This window comes from Heliangelus exortis, chromosome 16, assembly GCF_036169615.1.
Source record: "Heliangelus exortis chromosome 16, bHelExo1.hap1, whole genome shotgun sequence".
NCBI classification, from domain to species: domain Eukaryota; kingdom Metazoa; phylum Chordata; class Aves; order Apodiformes; family Trochilidae; genus Heliangelus; species Heliangelus exortis.
In genome coordinates this window covers 5,549,128-5,570,923 of record NC_092437.1, presented here as the reverse complement: position 1 = coordinate 5,570,923, position 21,796 = coordinate 5,549,128, and the positions used below count along the sequence as shown (strand labels likewise).

General features: G+C 40.4%; 2 protein-coding genes across 7 annotated transcripts in view; both read left to right on the top strand.

The window, feature by feature from the left end:
* TUBB1 (tubulin beta 1 class VI) overlaps nt 1–21,796 on the top strand; it is a 340,778-nt gene that overhangs the window by 209,091 nt on the left and 109,891 nt on the right. The window lies entirely within an intron of this gene.
* The window catches only part of PHACTR3 (phosphatase and actin regulator 3), a 93,637-nt gene that overhangs the window by 56,983 nt on the left and 14,858 nt on the right, over nt 1–21,796 (top strand). For 3 of the 5 annotated variants that reach the window (XM_071759461.1, XM_071759464.1, XM_071759465.1), the window contains exons 6-8: nt 3,688–3,952; nt 4,926–5,173; nt 9,206–9,359. In XM_071759461.1, coding sequence (XP_071615562.1) covers nt 3,688–3,952; nt 4,926–5,173; nt 9,206–9,359 — 667 coding nt within the window. The remainder of the gene's footprint in view (nt 1–3,687; nt 3,953–4,925; nt 5,174–9,205; nt 9,360–21,796) is intronic. The other 2 variants (XM_071759463.1, XM_071759462.1) reach the window with 2 other exon arrangements.

Here is a 21,796-nt window from a genome sequence, read left to right as displayed (position 1 = left end):
CTAATGATTTTCCTGAACTGAGCAGTCTGGTTGCCTGATAACAATGCACTGATCTTTGTACTTCACAGATTTTTCTGAATCTCTCAGGGAATTATTTGTTGCGAGTCTTGCACTAAACACATGTAAAACAAATCAAACCAACTGCAAACATCTGCTGAATCAGATGCTCACATCAATATGTCATAAAACACAAAGATTTCAATGTTTGTTAACTAGACTCTGCTGGGTAACAGCAATAACAGCCTAAAATGAAGTTTATGTCAATAGGCTCTGTAGATGTTTCTCTCTGAAGGGTTTGCTCTCCATGGTAGGTCTAAAGTAGAGCTATGAAATCTGTTCTAATTACACAGAACACACAGAACTGATACACCTGGCTCCCACAAAGCAACTCTCTATGCCAGATTTCATTGAATGTTTCAAGAGCAATTCCTTTGGCCTGGTTTTCTAAGGTATTGCCAATGTTGTTACATTTTCCAACATTCTGGCATGGCAGAAAATGTGTTAAAGAGAATATGATCTTACTTTGTTCCAATTTTAGGGCTCCTACATATGGCAAAATCAGTTAAAAGGGGCTTATTGCAAGTAAGAATCAAGTCCTGACATGTAATGTCAGACCCATTGGATATTTAGATTTTGAAATGACAGCAATTATCTCAACTCTGATTTACATCCACACTCATCTACTGACACAAAAAATGGGGGTTTCAGAGTCACCAGGAAACACAGTATCAGAGAGGCATTGTAATCCAACCACTAAGGATCATAAAAAATGAAGTTTTCCTGTCTTTTTGAGGAAAATCACAAGTATGTATTTCCCATGAAAAATATCCATATTTTGTCCATGCTTAAAAGCTGAAAGAGTTTAAGTGAGAGCTTAAATGGTATCACAGACCTTCTTGGGAACTTCTGTTTGCTTCAACATTCTCTGCTATGAATCAGTCTCAAGCCTGCCCCTTCCACCTTGCAATGGGAACAGGAACAATCAGGACACCCCTTTGACTTTGCTCAACTGATGAGAAGGCCAAGCTCTGCATGAAATGTAGGATACTTGGAAAACCTGACCCATAGAGGGCAATGACATTACAGGTCCACCAAGCACCTCACAGCATTTTGAGTCCAGATATTTTGCTTCCTAATGGAAGTATTTTCTCTAACATCCAAGATATTCTGAGTTTTGATGTTTCATTCTCATCTAAATTTTCCACAAAGAACAACTCTTAGTTTTCTCAGTGAGTCCAATACCTATAGATCCTTTTCCAACAGTGATTATACATTTGTTTATCTTTGTGTGGATGTGGAAGCAGTTACGACTGAACAAATACTGTGAATCAGTGAAAGGTAATACAGCTGTATGGGGAGAGAGAAAAGAAGAACAATTACGAAAGAAAAGGAAAAGGAAGACAGAGAGGTTGAAAAGCTCTTTTGTGTTTACTTTTTCCCTCTTTGACAATCTCAAAGGTCTTGTTAGCAGAGGACTAAGAAATAAGCCAAGCACCAATTAATCACAAAGAGAGGAAGAGCAGGGCAAAGTGCCAAGATATCACTTTGCAAGATTATTCACTGAACAGATGTCATTAGGACAAATAAAGTGTGACCTAAGGCAACTCTCAACTCTAGATATTGGTCCAAGCTGCAGGGAGGACAAAATTGGTCCTTGACCTGTTCCAGAAACAGGTATAAAGCAGGTATAAAGAAAACAAAGTCTCCTCCCTCCCTGCATTAGGGCTGAGCAGAACCTAGGGTTCTTGCTCTGAGAAAACATGGACACCCTCTCTCAATGTGTATAAAGTGACTTAAGAGGTGGGGTTTTTATCCCCTCAGGTTATGACTCAATAGGCATTGACTGATCATAAATTTCCTCTGTACCTCTGTGCAGTAGCTTACACTGAAGATCCCCTTGAGTACTGAAAACCAACTTTGCTTAACAAGGGTTGTTAGATCTCTGCTGGTGGCAGCAACCATCCTGAGGAGGAGCACAGGAGGAGCTCTGGGGTGGGAAGGTGTCTCATTGCCAAGACACTGGACACCTAAACAACTGAAGAAATGCCCCTGTCCTTTCAGACATGTTCAGATTTTAAACAGTGCAGCATTTGGACAAGTTTAATGGCTGAATTCTGGCTGCATAGAAAGGTGTATGAAGCTCTGGCCATTGGTTAGAGTTCTGGGTTGACAGGAGGGAAATGTGGAAAGATGCATTTCAAAAATGAAAAAAATAAGTTAGACCTTTCTTTGAATAAGAGAGAAGACTGCAATGTGAATATAACTCCTTATTGAAAGATTCCCTTCTACTCACCCCACAAATGTGAAAAGAAAGCCAGGTTTAGTGTGGTCAGTTTCAAATTTTTGATGTGTGGTTGTGGTTTCAGGTACAGGAGTTCTCCTTCCTACTTGTGCTTTTGCTGTTGTCCTCAGTAATTCTGCCCTTGAACTTTGAGACACCCAGCTCTTTTTGCAGCATTACCCCTATGGAATTGTTGCAAATTTCCAGCAGTGAACTTAAGAAAAGGCATCTAGTTGCAAACCATTATGCAGGATGCTGGTTCTGAGAGGAAATATTTAATAACTGAAGCTAATATTCAAACCTACTTTTGTCCTCCCCAGTTTTCTAGTAAGTTACTCTTCTAATTGGAACCAAGTCCTTTTTACGGGGTTATTTTAGTATAATCCTGGCCTGAGCAGTTTTCCTCTGCTGTGAGCTGAAGAATTTATCTCAAAAGTAAGTGAAAAAGGTAAAAGGGGTCTGTGAAAACAAGTTAGTGCAAAAGCTGTGCAAGCCGGTTCAGTTCCAATGCCTTTGTAAAACACTAGGTGGCAACAGGAGAAAAGAAATACTCTGTATGAAGAACTTGGATTGCCTTTTTACACTCAGACTGAGCTATTGGAGTAAACAATGCCATATGCCAGAGGCTTGGGATGGAGATACAAGGGAAAAGGGAAGAGAACTGTGGAGCAGAAAAACTAATCAGCATATTTTTCAGACCAGATGTTCAGTTATTTTAAAAGTGTGAAACTACGAAATTTACAACCAGGGAAATACCCACTGTGTTTTGAACTGAGGTGATAGAAAAATTTCTATATCAAAGTCTAATTTCCAATAAAATGCTTACATGGTATAAAAAGTATCTGAATCTGGGCATTAAAATATATTAGATTGCCTCACTTTTTTCTCTTCTTAGTGTCCAATACCACATCTCTTGGCAAATTTTGTTATACAAATATTATCCTCATATTAGAATGATTTTGGCATTTCCACAGCTGGCATATGAAAGACAGAGGTCTAGGCTATGCAGCAATCACAGAGGAGCAGATAACAGATACTGGTACATTTTGTCCTGACTGAAAACCACAGTAAATAAATTTTAACACAGTCTGGCACAGTCCAGCAGAGAAAGTGATAGATTGGAAAGTCACCACAGTACAAGCCATTACAGGTTAGGAGGAGGAGTAGTGGAAATCAAGAATGGTGAACTGTGGAAAAGGAGCATCTGATACTGTGGGAAAGAGGAGAAACGAGTGAGGCATCTGCTTTTCTAGATCAAAGATCTCTGTGTAGTATGAGCCTTTTGAATTCAGAGAGTAACTCAGAGTAACCAGTTACCTCCTAGCAATAACAAATTAATTTCAGTGCAGATTCTGTCTGCAAACAGTAAGAATTGCACAACCTCTTACCCTCTCGTGTTTTGACAGCAGGAAGTGAAGTTGATGACCCAGCCATGAAATCTCCTCCTTCCACCATCCTGCAGAATTATGTTATTGTTGGTTCCTCCCAAATCTCAGGACAAGCTGCCCTCTTCCATCCCTCTGGCCAGAAAAGTTCAGAGCCCCATGTCAGAGGACAGGTAACAACACCCACCGGTTCCCCTCACCTGGCTGCCATCCACCCACCTTTACCTCCCAGCAGAGTCATTGAGGAACTCCACAGGGCTCTGGCCACCAAACACCGGCAGGACAGGTACCTACAGCATGGCTGCATGACAAGGGCCATTCCACTTTATCATTTTTCTCTGTAAATGTCCCTACAGTGTTATTAGCATTTTATCTACTCCTATGGTTTGGGTTTGTCTTCCTCTTAATGTTCCTCTTACTCCATCCCTGGTTTAACTGCTTAATTTGGCTTTTATTTCAAAGTATGTTCTTCCTTTGTAAGGAGGCTATTGTGATTTGGAAGTAGATTTTCAAACAGGAAGAATAATTTGATAATCCTTGACCTCCTGCAAAAGAAAATCTCCCCACAAGATACCAAGTTAAAGCAGCTAAGGCACACCCTGCTCTTAATACCAGTGCTCTACAGATGAGAAATGCTGTTTCAGTCTGAGTGTGTTGGCTTACACATGAGCACATACAGGATGCGTTTTGAATGCAAATGCTTGCATGGGAGTACACTGGGTACTTTGTCTGGTTTTCATTATCAGTCCACCTGTGTGTTATAGGAGGACAGAGATAACCTTTTCCATCACAGAGCTTTGGAGTTAAGTTGGTAACATTTCTCAGTTCTGTAACAGCTATTGTCATGGGGAATAGATTCATACGGTATTATTTCCAGGCCCTGTTAACCTTTGTCATGATCATAAAATATTAGAATGGTAATATTTCCATGCCATGCATGTTTTACATTAGAAGGGTGTACTGTGTGTTGTGTTTTTTTTAACTCAGTCCAGTATAGCATGTTGCTATACATCAAAGAAGTAAATTAGCCACTACCCTTCTGTACCTTATTTTATGACAGAGACAGGAAAGTGGATCCACATTAACCATTGCCAACACAGGCTTGAGAATGTTTTACTCTGTTGTCCCATGTTGAAGTCTCTGTCCTGGCATTCATGGGCTATGAGCATATTCTACTCATTCTCACATAATGATAAGTTCCTACTGTGGAAATAAGACAGTCTTTCGTAAAAACTGGGCTGTGCACCTTCCACCCACAGCTTCCATGGAAGAGAAAGCAAAGGATCTCCAAAAAAAAGAGTGGATGTTCGTCCCTCCAGGACATCGAGCATTGAGCGCAACAAAGAAAAGGAGAACTCACTGAGTTCCAGCAGTGACTCAGAAAATAAGAGGAACTCGGTTAAAGAGTCAGATGAGAACAAAGAAAACATGATCATGAACTCCGAGCTCACGGAAGATTCTGTTTTCTATCAAGATGAGGAAGTTTTGAATGATTCTATTATTTCTGGTAAGGAAAGTCAATTATTATATTATAGAGATATAGTATCATAGTCTAAAAGAATGCTGTAAACATGGCAGGATGCAACAGAAACTATTGAACAGTAAAAAATCTTTTATTGTCTAAATTAACTTTTTCAAGCAATCCTGGTGAAAAGCTGAAGTTAAATCTGAGTCATAGTGACTGCAAACATGTTTGTCTTCTTTGGTACTGCACACAAAGATGGCACTTAGAGTTCTGCTGCTAAGTCAATGTTTCAGTTTCTGTTTACTAGAGTTGAGCTGTGCTGTTGCTGTATTGAAGATGGCTTAAGAGTGATCTAAATACAGTAAGTTTTATAAGGCAATATTTGACCAACTGATGCCATTAGGGAATATAATGAGGTGAGGCTGACATTCTTGAATTTTTTAGTGAATGAGGCTAATGGCCCAAATATAAAATGTTAAGGGCTAGAACCATCTACAGACTTGCTTCCCCGAGTTCTCATGACAGTGTGCTAGCAACAGATGTGATATGTAGGTACTCAGACAGATTCCTTATCTGAAAGGCTGAAAATACAGAAGTTTGTTAATTGGTAATTCTATACTGATTAGTGTTTACCTGCAGATATACAATGAGGGAATACAGAGCAAACAAAGATTGTTTATCATTCAATAAAGAAGCACCAGTTATGAATACAATCCCTTTTTCCATTCAAAACACAACCCAACTTCAACAAAAATTTTTTTAAGGAAGAATTTTCTCTCATTTCTTTGTTTTTAGCTAACCAGCCTTCTTCCTCATAATTAATTTATCTCACTCTTTGGCATTCAAGTCTTTTCACACCTAAAATTCAGTCTCTGCACCAAGAAGCCTGTTTGAGACACTCCTAAACCTTACCCACATCATTATGACACTGGAGCATTACACTTAAGATCATTTTATTGAACATGGCTGAAGATCCTTGTGGACTGCCTCATCCTTCCAGGTTGTAAAAATGCATTTACAAAATACCCAGAGCCTTGGTACAAGCCTGGCATGTGCTTTGCCAGTGTTCAAGTTTAGACACATTTTTGGGGCACAGTAAAACCCCAAGCCACACAAAGTTTCCACTGTTTGGCATCCAAGGAAGCTGCCATGAACATCTACACAGCAAGCTGGGTAACACAGCTGCTTAAATCCCAGAAGCCCTGGTGTGGGGTGAACTCAGCTCCCGAGGAGGCAGAAGCTTTGGGGATATAAGAGGGGCCCATTTACCCAGCGGAAGCTGGGACATGAGCAAGTCATTTCTGATCTTGACACTGGGTGGCACTGCTTGTGCCAACATTCATTCAAAACCACCCATTTACAATTCATAAAGAAGAGATCACTGACAGTGATAGCACCAGAATAATTCCCTGAAAAGCTCCAGATTCTTTACAGCTTAAAAAATGTGGACTGGTTTGCAAGAATTTTCAAAGCATTTATTGTTGTCTGAGCTGAGCTGCCATAAATCATGGAACAAACCTCAGCCAAGATCCTACCTGAGATAGCTTGGTTATGGGCACTGAACATGCCTTGTTGACCAGGAAAAAATAACCCTTAGGAAGACAATATGTAAATAAGGGTATTTGCAGGTTCACTTTTCACTGAGATAGTCATCAGGAAGCAATTTGCCTCAGGGTGCTGAAACTGCTGTGAGGAGAACTAGTTTAGGAATGTATTTTTCTTTGTTCTCTGGTTTTGTTTTATTCATTCACCTATTGTTTCTGAAATATCAGGTATGGATCCCTACAGCAGGTGGAATAACAGAACTGGCCAGCACTGGGCTGGTCAAGATGAAAACAGATGAATTACAGAGTGTTTCCTGGCACATCTCCCTGAAAGGAGTAATATAATCTCCTTCTTTACACTTTTTTGGATAGGTAGTATTTTTCAGGAATTAACCAAGTTGGTCAGGCATGGGGAACTGCTCCTTAGACTAGCAGACCAGATTAATCAAGGTCTCTTGCATTTTTATTTGGTGAAGCACCCTAAAGATTAATCAGTGCATATGGACCATGGGAGTGGCTATAGCATAAGCCTTTTAGAAATGCAGACATCTGGATGAAGTGAGCACAGCTTATCCTGAGAGGGTTACATGCTGTTTACTCCCCTAATACAACAGCAGGATTTGTTGTTTAAAGTTGAGATTTTTCAGATATGATTTGTGTTTTTAATTTCACATAATATTAAATTCTTTCTAGCCTGGGAGCAGTCACAGCCCTGAAGAGCAGCTTCACATTTGCTTTTTTTCATGCAAAATATTGTGTTGTTCTGTTCCACTTTGAAATGCAAACCTCTAGGGCATACACTGAGCTGGCCTAAGCCAATGCCTCCACATCAGCTTCAAAACTTGACTTCTTGCAAAAAGGTCCAGCTTTGCTTTGGTTTCACTTAGCCTTCAAGATTAGGGACAGCAGACCTTGTCTGAGCACTGGTTCTAGGCCCTTGTTCTTCCACAGTTTAAAGATCAAGTAAAATACTGTATCACAAGTAGTTTTATAACAGCCTGAAGGGAGTCTGACTACTCCTGCATGCTCATAGCTTTGATGTCAACAATGAATGGGTGAATAACCATTTAGGGTGTATTTCAGTAGGGTGCTTCACATCAAATATGGACATCACCTCAGACTTTCAATCCACATTTGAAAATAAAGATGGCTTTCTCCTTGACAGGCTTTTTTTGTGTACTTGGCTTTTATTGTGTACTTTTCAAAAAACCTGAAAAAATTTGGTTTTATAAGCTCAGAAGTTTTCATTTGTTTAGCCTGTTTCATTTGTTTAGACTCTGCTGAAGTCTACAGATTTACAGGAGAAATACAGAAACACATATGCTCAAACACAGTTCCCTCTAGTAAGAATGAAAGGATATTTCTAATGCCTTCAGAAAAGCATCAAGAAGGACTCAACATCCAGCACACTAAAGACCAGTGGCCTCCTAATCAAAACAGTTGCTGTGTGTTCTCCTACAAACAGTTCTTCTGTAAAGGCAATGCTTTAGGTTGTCTGATTTGATGGAAAATGTGTTTCTGTATTTTAACTATGAACAGGACAGATCATGCAGTCACAGTATTAGTGTCTCCTATTGCCCAAATGCCAATTAATTCTTCAAGTCATCATAAAACCTTCATTTTAATTCCTTGGAATATTTGCCCCTGCTGTCTTCAGAGGGGAAAGGCCTAACATCAACAGTATAATCTTGACTGCTTGATGAAACTGTTGTGACACACTGTTACACTGGGCAGGATGTAGATATACACAATGGCTTACACTTAGTGTTAAAGTTACACAGGGGCTGCTCACAATTCTGATTTTTAATTCCAGATAAACAGAATGACATTTTACACATATATATATTTATATATATGTGTGTGTGAGTGGTGCTAAGCAACAATTGTTTCAGTAACCATTCCATCTATTCCTGGTTATACCTGGTGACCCAGAGAAGGTGTACATGTCCTCTGCACAGGAACCACTGTGTAGTGAAATGAAGCAATCAAGTGTTGCCAATTACCAGGTGGGAGGCGTGAGCTTGTGTTAAGCCCACTTGTGCCCAATTAGGGTTTACCCCAGCTCCCCATGAGCAGGATAAGCCCTAATTGGGCACAGGTGGGCTTAACACAAGCTCACGCCTCCCACCTTGTAATTAGCAACACCTGATTGCCTCATTTCACTACACCACTGAATGGTTTAGGAAATCAGGATTGCTCTGGGCTATCGGGATACTCAGAGGACTGAGGCAAGATTCAGAGTATTTGACTTCTAAACTAGTGATATGAATCCTGTCTCAGCTTCAAATAATTTTCATCTGAGCCCTGCTCACTTCTAATGGATAACAAAGATAACAGGAATATGATCCCTCTGCACTTGTAAGAAGTTCCCTGTCTGAGCCCTGCACAACTGTAGTGCTACCTATGGTAAGGTGCTCGCTGCACACTACCATAAAGATCACTCTCACACTGTACATTTCCCACTCCTCTTATGTTTATATTTCATCTCCAGGAGCTGTCCTAATAACTTCCTTTTCAATATGTGTTCCAGGTACTTTGCCAAGAAAATGCAAGAAAGAATTGCTGGCAGTAAAACTACGAAACAGACCAAGCAAGCAGGAGCTGGAAGACAGGAACATTTTCCCAAGGAGGACAGATGAGGAAAGACAGGAAATCCGGCAGCAAATTGAAATGAAACTCTCAAAGTAAGTCTACCTAAAACCAAGAGACCTTCCTTTACAATGAAGCATCTTCTGAGTACTGTCAGATGAGATACTGTCACCCAGCCCCAAACCCATTTCCTCCAGTAAATCATACCCAAATACACTTTAGCACATTTTCAGCTGTCAGTCAGCCAGACACATGAAAAAAAAATCTTAACTCCCTCCTCAGTGAGGGTTCCCTTGGTTTCAGTAGAAAACAAAGCTGAAGTCAACGCAGGAGACTGTCAAATCTACCTGCAGCTCCACTGACAGAAGATTTTGCAGTCCTCCAGAAAGCTAGTGGTTTTACAAAAATAATAATATAAATTATGTATTAACTTGATTTTGCTTTGTTAGCACTGGCTGAATTTGAGGATAAAGACAATGTTATAGTCGTGTAATTACTTGAGTAAAAGAAAGCTGCTGTGTGCATTGGTGGATTTGTTTCTGCTCTACAGAAGCAGCAAATCCAGCAGCAGTGCCCTCATATGAGTAAGGTGTTTATGGAAGTCCAGATGCAGGGATGGTTTTTAACAGTAACCACGGCAACAGGGCAGTGCTATGAGAGATACAGCATTACTGTGGTGCAAAGATTTAAGGTAACTGTAAGGCTCAGACTGCACCATTTGTTTTCTCTGTGTGTTTTTTTAAGAGCTACATTTGGATATCTGATAACATGAATATTTTAGATGAGACAAAGTGGATTGTTAAATAATCTGTGCTGTGCCTGCCCACACTGGGACAGTGAGCATTGCTCTCTGCCAAAATGCTTGGAATCAAATTGAGAAACATGAACAGAAGTTCATTTTCAAGGCTTATTAAATATTAAATATCTCAAGCTTCTCCTGAAAGAAACATTTATTGATATTTAGACTAGCTCATTCATGTGAGTGCATTTGATTAAACTTTACCTCAGGGGACAGGGAATGAAAAGCATGCATATGGATCAGAGCACAAGTCCTAATGGACCAGAGTTCATGGAAGAAAACATCACTGCAATCACCACACTTGCCCTCAGCTAAAGAACAAGCTGCTGAATGAACACAGATGGGATTTTGGGTGAGCTATGAGATGCTCCTCCAATTCACCTTCCTCCTGTTTTGAAGTAATCCACAGCCAAAGGGAACAGTCCATTGTGCCAGTGACTTCACAAGACAGAGCAGATGACAGTCCCTGTCACAAAAAAAAAATATACATTCCATACAAGTAGAAAATATCACATCACAATTTACATTAAGTTGGTAGAGTCACAGGCAGAGCAAGTCATAGATGTGCCAGACGCATTCGCTTAGGAAGGAAAATGTCATGGATCTTCACCTACTTCATCTTCACCTTGCAAGCCCTGTATATTTATTTTAGGGAAATATTTCACGCTGTTATCCAATATTGTTAATTCCAGTATTTTGGCCTGCCAATTGCTTGTGAAATGTCTTCATACATCAGGAGCCTAATTTTATGGCTCTAAAATTCACAAAGTGGTTTCCACACCACCACATCCCAAAAATAAAGTTGGACCATCACAAAGTATTCACTTGAGTGAGATGATTATCTCATACCAACCACACCTCACAGTGCTGAAATGTCTAGATTGTCACTTCAATACAGCCTGACTTTTCTTAAGTGTGAAAGGTCTAATGGAATTGCAGCTTCAGGTGGTGTAGCTACAGGCTTTCTTTTTTTCTTTTCATTTATCATTTAGCTTGCTGAATGATGACCCTAAAGAATTATTTTAAAGGAGGCATACCTGTAGACTGGTGTTCATACAAGGACTTAAAAAGGAAACTGCTATACTGGTGAAGAAAAGGGCTGATCTTTACTAGAAGCTAGGAAATGTATTGTCTATAGGTAAACACTGTGAAAGAAGCCTCTGTAGTGTCTGCTGTGGTCTTCCACAGCAATCTGTGGTGCAGGGTATTTGTCTCATTGGTAACGTTTAGAGCATGGCTAAAAGCCATCTTTGTTCCAAGTGCTGCAAGACAGACTTTCATTTAGCTCCTTCCTCCTGGAACGTGAAAGATTCAGCACATCTCGGGGAACAGATGGTAAAGATATTGCTGGAATACCAGGAATGGCAGAACAGATTGGAAGCAATCTCCCACACCACTTCCAGCACATATGTGCACTGGCAAAGTTCAGCTCAGCTCTTAACTCATCCACAAGAATAGAACAAACATGACCATGCAAACAAGCACAGGTGGTGGATGCATGTAGAAAAATATTTACACCAGGAAAGGAAGAGAGATGTCAAAAAAAAAAAAAAAAAAAAAAAAAAAGGGTAAAGGCCAAGGAGTCAAAAGCCTAGAGATGCCCCTCTTGAGTTTCTGACTAGGTTTTACCCCACAAAACCCAGGCTGGGTTGGAACACAGTTCTGGTTGGAACACATTTCAACAGTGTTTATGACCCTACTGATAAAACAAACTTTTCTATCATGCTAAAGAGTGTTTATGCAGTCAAAGGTAAAATCCCTTTCTTCACTTTCTACTCATTCCATTGCAAAAGAGAGATCAAGGAATTCTGTTATACCTTTTGGGCCAGATTTTAATTTTACAGCACTGCATGTCCACTGACTTCAGATTTCTTATTGACTGACAGCAACTTGAGTACAGACTCAAGTATTCATTTCTGTGCATTGCTGTTTTTGAAAAGTGTATTGCTCTTATTTCATGCTGCAGCCAATTTGGTCTAACACTTGTTGCTGTGGAAACATGAACATCTCCCTCCTCCTCCTTCCACAATGGCAATATTCAACATTCCATTTTCCCCAGATTTCCCTTTCCAGTAGTGTTTTCTAATTCATGCATTCCCAGTGCCCCTAGGCTATGGTGTGCACTTGCAATATTCTGCTGTGCATTAGAACACAGGGCTCCCAACAGGTCTCGGTTCCCATTATTGTGTGTTTGGAGTGCAGATAATAAGCCCTCAACGGAATTCAGTGAATTGAGAACTCTTTGTATCAAGAGGCAGAAAAGACATTTGCAAGTACAATTATTCACAATAACTGCTTTCTGCCTTACAGACTCACTCTGTTCTAGTAGGGGTTTAAGATGAAACATAGAGTAAAATATTTGCTAGTCTGAAGAGTGACACAGGCAAAGGTTGTTTAATTAGATGTGGTATCTGACTGTTAAGAAAGTTGATGTTTGAACTGCCTGGGTGGATGGTACCTCTCAAGTATGCCTTGTATAACCACAGTTAAAGACACTGCATTATTACTTAATGTTTCAATGAAAACATTTTCATCCTGGAAAAGATTATACTTATAATTTTCGCTTCATATTCTGTTTCACCTTCCTGGATATTTGCATAACTAGAAACAATACATTAAACAGCACTGAAGGGACAATGGAGATAAGAATTCAGATACAGAAACGTGGGCATCAAAGGAGTCAAACAGGAACCAAAAACCGAGCACCTAAAACTGATCTTTACCACACTGAAATTCTTGGCATGGGAATGTGGATCATGCTGGGGCAAGGTTTTTTTGAAAAGTGAAATGAAAAGGAGGTATCTTTATTCAATACCACATCTGGAAATCTGCAGTTCTACTGTTGCCCTGGGGTTCTTGGAAAGGCATTTTCAAGTTGACTTGCTCATCAACTGCAGACATGGCTAAATGCACATTCAAATTAGAACCTGGTTTGTATGTCAGCCTCACATAACAGAGTGTGAATTTCTCAGTGCTGTTGGAAACAGAATACCAAGAAAACAGCACTTGAGATTTGCAGCCTAAAAGCATAGACCATAGCAGTTACACAGAGCAATCATAAAGGAAATTTTTTTCCTATTGAAACAAAAGCTGTGCCCAGTGCCACTTTCCCACAGGAACATCTCAGTGCATCTTTGCTCACTGAAAAGGTATCAGCCCTCCAGACACTGAAATTCACTTGGAACCTGAGCTGAATGCACAGGGATTTGCAGAATATTGTATTTGTTTTGACCATGAAGTTCAGTAGAAACTACTAGCAGCCCTAATGCAGAAAAGTATTCAGTAGACACTGAACTGAGCCCAGTTTAGTGACTTGCCTAAATTCACCTAGGGATTATCAAGGTTTTTTTTTGATGAAGCTCCAACTGTGCTCAAACGCCCACACGCTGAATTATAAATCAGGGAACTGCCCCAATTTCAGGAGGCTGGGAAGACCTGACACACATTTATTCCAGAGACAGAAAGGCAAGGGCAGACACAAAGATCAGCTGCCACTGCTCATTAGCTGTGTGTAATTTAATGCATTTCGTTCTTATTCGGCAGAAATCATTCAGGTAACTTTGTCGCTGCTGCTAAAAATAAACGCAGTGAGCACAGCGTGGGCGGCTGCAAAAGCTTCAGCTCCTCGCATGAGACAGGAGCTAAATTTAGAGCTACAATCTAATTCTGGGGGCGTGTGTGTGAGCTGAGGGAGTCTCCCGTTTTCCTTGCTCAGCACTGTGCTCACAGCAGGACAAGATACAGGCAGCAGGGACTGAATTGGGGGGGGGGTGCTGTTGGAGATTTGCATGTGGCTGCATTATTTTACTAACAGCTTGCACAGTGCTTCAGTGTTTTTTATTCCTGGTATCTGGTGAGGATTTGGGGTTTTATTTTCTTTTTATGTTTAGTCTCTTTTCATTATGGGCTCAGCTTCTCAGGCTACATGAAAAATATCTTGTGGGAATAAAGGGGAAGAACTGGGAGAAGTGTAAGTGATAATTGAGAGCTTCTGGAGCTGCCTCTAGGATTTAGATGTCTGCATCCCATAGGCAGTAATATTCCCCATGCTCTTCCTTGGTGGCATTCAGTGACACACAGCTGGAAACGCTGTTATATACCCAGTGACTGACATCACTGTCCTTAGAGTGCAATGGGCTGAGGTTTATTATCTGCTGTCAGAGTTACTCTGCGACAGTCACAGGAGGAAAGGGAGAAAGCTCAAATTTTGTTCATGTCTCCAAGCAATCAATCAGTTTAGCCTCCTGTTTGCAGGGCTTTTCAGGTCCAAGGGAGCTGCACTGCAGATCAAAAACATGTATTAGAAGAGGTTCCAGTACATTTTTACCTGCCATACCTTGGCTACCCTGCTCTTTTACTGCAGTCTGAAAAGTTCTTGTCCGAGGTAGCCCTTGTCCCCTTGCAGGTATTGCACTTGCAAAACCAGAATGAACTTCACTAATCCAAATCCCTGGACAGCAAGTAAGAAACCATGAGTGTGAGGTCATAATGGACCCTCTGGATAGAGGCTCTTGAACCAGATTTGCTTGGTTGCTACAGTAAGGAAGCACAGTGCATGCACATTTAATTATGGAACACTCTATCAAATCTGGGTAAGAGCCATCATCTGCAGCTGAACCAGAAAGACCAATTTGCTGTCTCAGACCAGCATATTTGGCAAGAATTTTTGAAAACACTTATTCATTTATAAAAGGCCACAACAGAGACATCCTAGTCCTGTGTGTTATTTTGATTTGAACAATGTGCACGTGACTCAAAGCTGTTCTTGGTGCAGGTTTGTATCATTAAGGATTTAGCATCTACCTCCTGTTGAAAATGTTGGGTATTTATGTTATGCAAACATGAAGAAGGGTCATTACAGTTACTTCTGCCCCAGGACAAGAAAAAAATTCAGATTTCCAGGACACAACTTATGAGAGAGTGTCTCCTGGGGAGTCACTAACTCCTTGCACTGCTCTTGTACTTCCCTGGCTTCAGTGCCAGGAATTCATAATCAAACATGTTTTCCAGGCACTGTGAAGGCAAGGGCAGCAGGTCAGTGCACAGCAGGGAAGGGAAAAGCAGATCAGCAGGTAGGTGTAAATACAGACAGGAATATCCAAGGCTTTTTCTGGGACACAGGGTCAATTTCTCAAATAGGCTTTCTAGCATAAGTGGCACAAGCAAAACTAGAAATAAAATAAAATAAAAAAAAATAAAAAATCAGGGCTCAAAAATCTGTAATGTATCACAAGAGAGCATAATTGCATAAATAAACTCACAGGAAAAATGCTAAAGCAAATGTGATAAGGAGAAAGTATTTCAGAGAAGAAATAGTGCACTTGTTTTGCCCTGCCAAACTTCCTACAAGTAGTAGGATGTGTTCAGGCTCAGATCCTCTCTCAGAAATTAGGCATCTACATGTGCCTGAAGATTTGGGCTGTAGCCCTGTAGAGTGACAAGCAGTCATAAAACAAAATGGAAATATTCAGAAAGCTAATAATGCTCTGTAATCCTTCACTTTACATTGGATTATGATTTAGGTCCTTAAACTAATTTGGCTTTGCAGCACAAGTAATTACAGAAAACTGGCTTTAATTTAATTTGCAAAGCATAATTGATAGGGACCAAAATAAGCTGCTCTGGTTGTCACAGCCATTTGTGCTTTCTTATGACAAAAACCTGACCAGAACAAGGTGCTGTAGCAGTTACGAGCTCCTGATAAAGCAGAGGTTGAGCAGGGACTCAGGCATTCACAGTGACAGCCCTCATGATTTGTGGGGATGGTTGCTGTTTTACTCATATTATTTAGGTTTTTTTTTTGTTTTCTCTAAACCTGTCCATGAAACTCAGGGAAAATGTTTTATGCACCTAAACCCAAACAATTTGCTCACTGTAGCTGAAGCACCAGCAAAACAGGATAGACAGTGTGTATCTGAAAGTCTATGAACTGGTAGAAGCAAAATCTCAGTCAGATGCGGTTTTTTAACATGTTTTTCAATTTTAATGTAACCAATTTCAGACTTGCCACTCAAAAGCATCTAAGAAAAAAAGAGATGGGAGAAGGTGGGGGTGTAGTTTTGGTGTTGTGTTGGCTTTCCCTTACCCTCCTTTCAAACCTGACCAAGTTTGTTTGCAGCCTAGATAAAAGTTTCATCATAACGGTTGCTGTGAATTGCCAGTAGAATACCTAAGTGGATAGAATTCATTTCTCCCACAAAATTTGTAGTGTGGCTATTAGTTTGGGAAAAGAAACAAGCAATTCTTTCTCAGTGTGTGGTGTCACATTTGCACACACCATACCTGCAGGGCATGACTCCTACCACAGCAGTTTGTTATCACTGATTTGTGGAACAGTGTTGTCAGATGAGTCATCTGCACCTTTCTGTGAAGAGCTCAAGCTCGTTTTAGGGCTCTCTTCCAAGAACTGGCTCACCACATGTGATCCAAGGCAATCAATACAGTGCAGTTGATTGCCCTCCAAATACTCTCAGGGTTACTACAGTTTCCTCCTCTTGTGGCTCTAAGCACAACTTCTACAGCCTTGATCATTCAAGACCTTATTTCCTCCCAGGAATCAAAGGCTTAGGCTTGCTACTTTCTTATAAATAAATAAATAAAAGTAATAATTAAAAAAAGTCTAGCAGAGTTCCTGCCTTTTTGTATCTTAGAGAAGGCGAAGGGGATGAAAAATGAAGGAAATAAATACTTAGAAAATAGGGAGGTGGGCAGAATTGTAAACAGGTCAGAACAGAAGGTCATCATTTTAATCAAACAGCACTTAATAAATATTGTACAGTCATATAAATTATTAAAATGTAGCTCTAGCTAAATCTTTTTGATTCTGTTGCCTCTGCCCCCCTGGCAAGCTACAACTGAATTATCAGGTCTTGTGGGGGTTTTCCTGTTTACGTGTGTAACTTAGGAGCTTCTTGGGTCAAACAGAGCACTGTAAGTTTCCTTCAGTATCTGTTTTTCAGGATAATTAAATCATCTAAATGGCCAGCACACTTCCTTGAACTCTCCAGACTCTGTAGAGTGGGTTTTTTTTCCTGGAAAGAGCTCCCATTTTGTACCTTTTCCTACAGCTGTTGCATGTAACACACCAAAACACAAAAAAAGGACCCCCAGAATTAGCAAGACAAGTTCCAGTATGTATCCAGTGAAATGAAAAAGAAACACCTCTGGAAGTTGAGGACCTTCTGTTGAAAGTCTGCTTATGCAGTGGATTATGTCAAGGCAATTAGGAAACAGGTTACTTCAATCTAACGAGTCCCTTGTACAAAGATGTGAGAGTTTTTTTGTTTTCTTAAAATTATACAGAATACTACAAATACCGGAATAAAACCAGGAATGCCTTGCTGTTGGAAAAAAAAAGCCCTCTAAATCAAAATTATATGACTCACAGATGAACAGCCTTTGTCATTTGCTTGAGATGATCATATTCATTAAGCTAATTAAATTCTGAATGAATTAATACTTCATTAGTTTTTCAGAAATCATGTTAAAAAACTATAAAGAGATGGAATCACAACAGTCTTTCCAGATAGCAGCTGGTCTATTGCAAGGAGATCAGGCTAATTTGAGGGTGTCTGCAAAAGCCATATTCTAGCCAGGCTACACGGCAGCCTTGTTATTATAATTATCACAGGGTGTGGCTACAGTACTTCCAAGTACCACACAATATGGAAAGGGGGTGGTGGTGTAAAAAAAAAACAAAAAACAGTACGAACATGGTAAGGAAATTATATTTATAGGGATCATACAATTTAGTTTCAAGAAATCTTTTTGCAGACTTTTTACAACATAAACGAAAAAGCAGAGAATGATAGGTATGTGGAAACACCAAGCTTAGGTCTGCAAGGATGGTTGGAGCAGAAAGCTCAGAGTTAGCAGGGATGTTCTTGTGGACTGCAGAGGCCCAGCACTCAAATACAGCATTGCCTGTAAATGTCTGTGCATCAGCTGCAGTGAAAAAGCCATGCTACAGAAGCCTAGAAAAGCAGTGTTTGATGGAGGTCATTTGGAGAGAGCCTGTTCTAGCTTTGAAGAAGCCACTGCCACCTCACATTGCTCTGCTTAGCTCCCCCCATCATAGCAGTCACTCAGCAGCCCAATTTAAAAACAAACAGAATCACTAAAATACCATTTGAAGTGGGGACTGAATAAATCCTTGGAGGCTTTGCATGTCTGGTTTTCCAGACAAGACATTTTGTAACATGTTCCTATTCTGTACACCAGAGAGAACCATATAGACCAGCTTTGCAGAGCACTATGAGATCTGCCTGTGAAATCACTACAAAATAGATGATTATTCCTGTCACTGGGACTAAGGGACTCACGCTCTCCAGAGTGCTTGAGCCACTGAGTTGCCAATGGAATTTCTCAGTACATTTTGCATGCTGATAGCAGGAACACGCTTCACAGTAAAAAAAAAACAACATAACCTCAAGAGAAATTTCGAAAAAAACCCAGATTTAAATAAAATAAATGGGAATGCAGTAAAGCAGCAGGATTCAGAACATACTGTGGGCAAAGGATGCGTGTCCCTGGCCAGCTTTGGTTAGTGACAGTATGCAGGCAAGCTGCTGGTCTAGCTCCGTGCTGAAAAATGCTGGGCTAACAATAGCATACAGGAGAGAAATAGAAAATAGTCCAACAGATGGTGACACGCTATCTGAAGGCAGGGATATCCCATCCTTTCAGAGATGCTATGTGGGCGACTGACAGGAGAAAACTAGAAAGTACTTGCAATGCCAGGGAGAGTATTTCTCGAGAGATCCCTGTAATGTGAGAGCAGGTGTGCAGTCACACAGATGGTCCCAGCAGGGACTGTCTACCCTAGAGACATTTGCAACTTTAGGAACCATTATCATTTAGGTTTTTTTTTTCTGCAGGGATTACACAAAGCCCAAGGAATGCTTCATTTTCCTTGATTTACTTCAGTGATTAAGAAAGCTATCCCTTGGCATAAAGCCTGACATTACAAGCAGTTTGCAGAATGCAATGGCACACCCCACTCATGTTGGGGGTGATACCACCAGCTCTGGATAAATCTTTGCTGTTGCTTTACACAACACCCTGCAGTGGCATATATGCCTGCAGATGTTTATCTGTCACTCCAGACTCTGCAGATTGCTGAAGAGTCCTTTATAAACAATACAGGTTACAGGGAACAGTGAACTACATTCTCCAGAGCTCACACTCCATGGGGAAATCCTCAGCAGCTGTCAGAAATGGCCATTCTCAAACCATTTTGCACTAAATGAGGGAGTGGAAGAGAATTAATGTATAGTCAGCAGCACAGGCTGACAAGCTGTGCATACCAATATTTCTTTGTCTGCTCTCTGCAAATCCAGCTGTGGTTTCTTCCAGTGACCCAAATCCCACAGTTGTAGATCACAGTGGCATCTGTTGGCAGGGGCAACTCTTCATAGGTTTTGTGAACAGCTGCAACAGTGTTATCCTAGCTGAATTCACGGTGTTCTGAGACAGATCCATCCATGTACCATATTTCTATTTGATATACTCTGAAACACAACTAGTGCTACAGTCCAAACTGACGTCTTTCTGTGCCCATGTTCCGTCTGACTGTGGTGGCTGAAATCACATTGCTGGCTGCCCAGCAGGTTGAGCCATGGGCCTACAGACACTTTGTTCCTTAAAGGCTCAAGGGTGCTGGCAACCCAGCCTCAGTCTCCTTGGAGGAGATCAATACAAGCATTGTATTAGGCACTGTTTATACAGTAAAGTTAAATCTCAACGTCTTTTCTCTTTCCAGTCACCCAGGACTATGCAACTGTTCCACTAGGAGTCTTTTTTGGAAAAATCTCAGTCCTTACCACTGCACTAAGATTTGCTTCTGGTCTCCTAGTGATTGACTTGCAGACTCCCTCTGTTCCTCAAGCAGTTACTATCAGGGCTGATTTCAGTATTACTTCATAATCCCTTTTGTTTGCTTTTCCTGAATCATTAGACCCACAATGTTCTCATTTTGCCCGGATCTAATACATAACATTTTTTACATATCATAGAAATCATATTACTCCGTTGTTTTTTGAGGTTTTTTTTTGTGGAAACACAGGGCTTGAGTTTTACTCTCCTGCTTCAGAGAAGGAAAAAAAAAAAAAAAAAAAAAGGAAAAATAAAAGCTATTGCTTTGCAATGAAATATTATTCACCATTTTCAGTGACCTGCACAGTGTGACCTAGATCATAACAAGGATGTGGTTTCAATTGGCAGACCTTTCAAAATACTTTTAAATAAACAGCCTTCAGACCCCCTGGCCTTCAGCAGAGTTGCACTGGGAGTCTGAACTACTTGCACTGTTGTTTGAAGAACATGTTCTTTCAGCAGTTTTTCTTGCTGAGCTATTTTTAGCTTGAATGTACTCCCTGAACCCCTTCCCTGCCCAGCTGCAAGACAAAACAGAAGAAGAAAAACGTGGTAGTGCACCTCACACTGACATTGCCACCAAAAGAATCACTCAGCAAACTACTGAGCATGTCCCTGGCTACATAATCAGTTGTTCTTGTCACCCTAATGACTAAATATTGTAATTCAATTACAAACAGGACAGATCTGCTGTGTAGCAGCTCAGTTAAACCACAGGGGGGGGGAGCAGATGAGAGCAGAGAATGCTGCTGTTCTGAAATAAGCAGCTATTACATTTACACTCTAATGTAAATATACAAGATATAATATAGTATATTAGGTCTTGTATATTAAAAGACAGATCAACTGAAAATTAAAAAACTTTTATGTTACTTTGGTCCTGGAATGTGCTACAACATTGTCCAAGAGTCTTTAACTGCATCTTGACAGAGTTATGAAAACAAAAGCCTCCTGAAGCTGATAGAAGGATGCTCAGCATCCTCACTGAACTTTGCAGCAGGGCTCTGAACTGAGACATGTTTTGCTCTCCAGCTGTCTGGTCTTTTGTCCTCACACACTGAGAAAACTATGAAACCAAAGTTGAAATGCAGTGAGGCTTTTACAGGTGCTGAAAACAGTGATTACTCTAAAGCCTCCATCTGAATCCTCTCACATAATTAGGTAGCAGCATCCTTGGTGTATTTCAGCCCACACAGTGCTTATCAGCAAACTTGTGACAAGTATGTAGGTTGTTCTGGGACAGTGAGTTATGGTGTAAGGGTCACATGGGAAAGTACATGGTTTGTATGACAACTGAAATCTGAACTGCTCATTGCAGCATTTCTATTATAGAAATTAGAATGATAGACAACTGTAGTTGCCTGGGAGATGAGTGACAACATAATTAACTGAACTCTTGCTGATTTCCAGCCTTGAAAACCCAGACGGAACTAAAGGCCAAACAAATGAGTACAATATGCAATTAAGGCAACATCTACAGCCACTGCATTTATCCAGTATCTCCTACTGGACACCCAAAGCCAGTTCCATTATTTGTATGCAGAAAGTAGCTTACAAATGAACAGACAGAAATTCTGAATAATGTTAAAGAAGTAAAGTTTTTGCAAACAACTTGCAGAATCTACCATGCCAGCTCACCCTTTCATACTGCTCTTTAGCCTTCTAAAAATCAGAGTGGCAGCAACTACTCATATACTGTTATGGGAAGTGCTGGCTCATGACTCACCTACCACATTTGACATGCTCCAGAATTACTTTGAGGTAAAACCTAATTTATTCCTCAGTGTCTGCCTTCTAATTTTGTAAACTGTGGAAGGCAACTGCCTCCTACCAAGAATTTACTATTACCCATAATTGTAC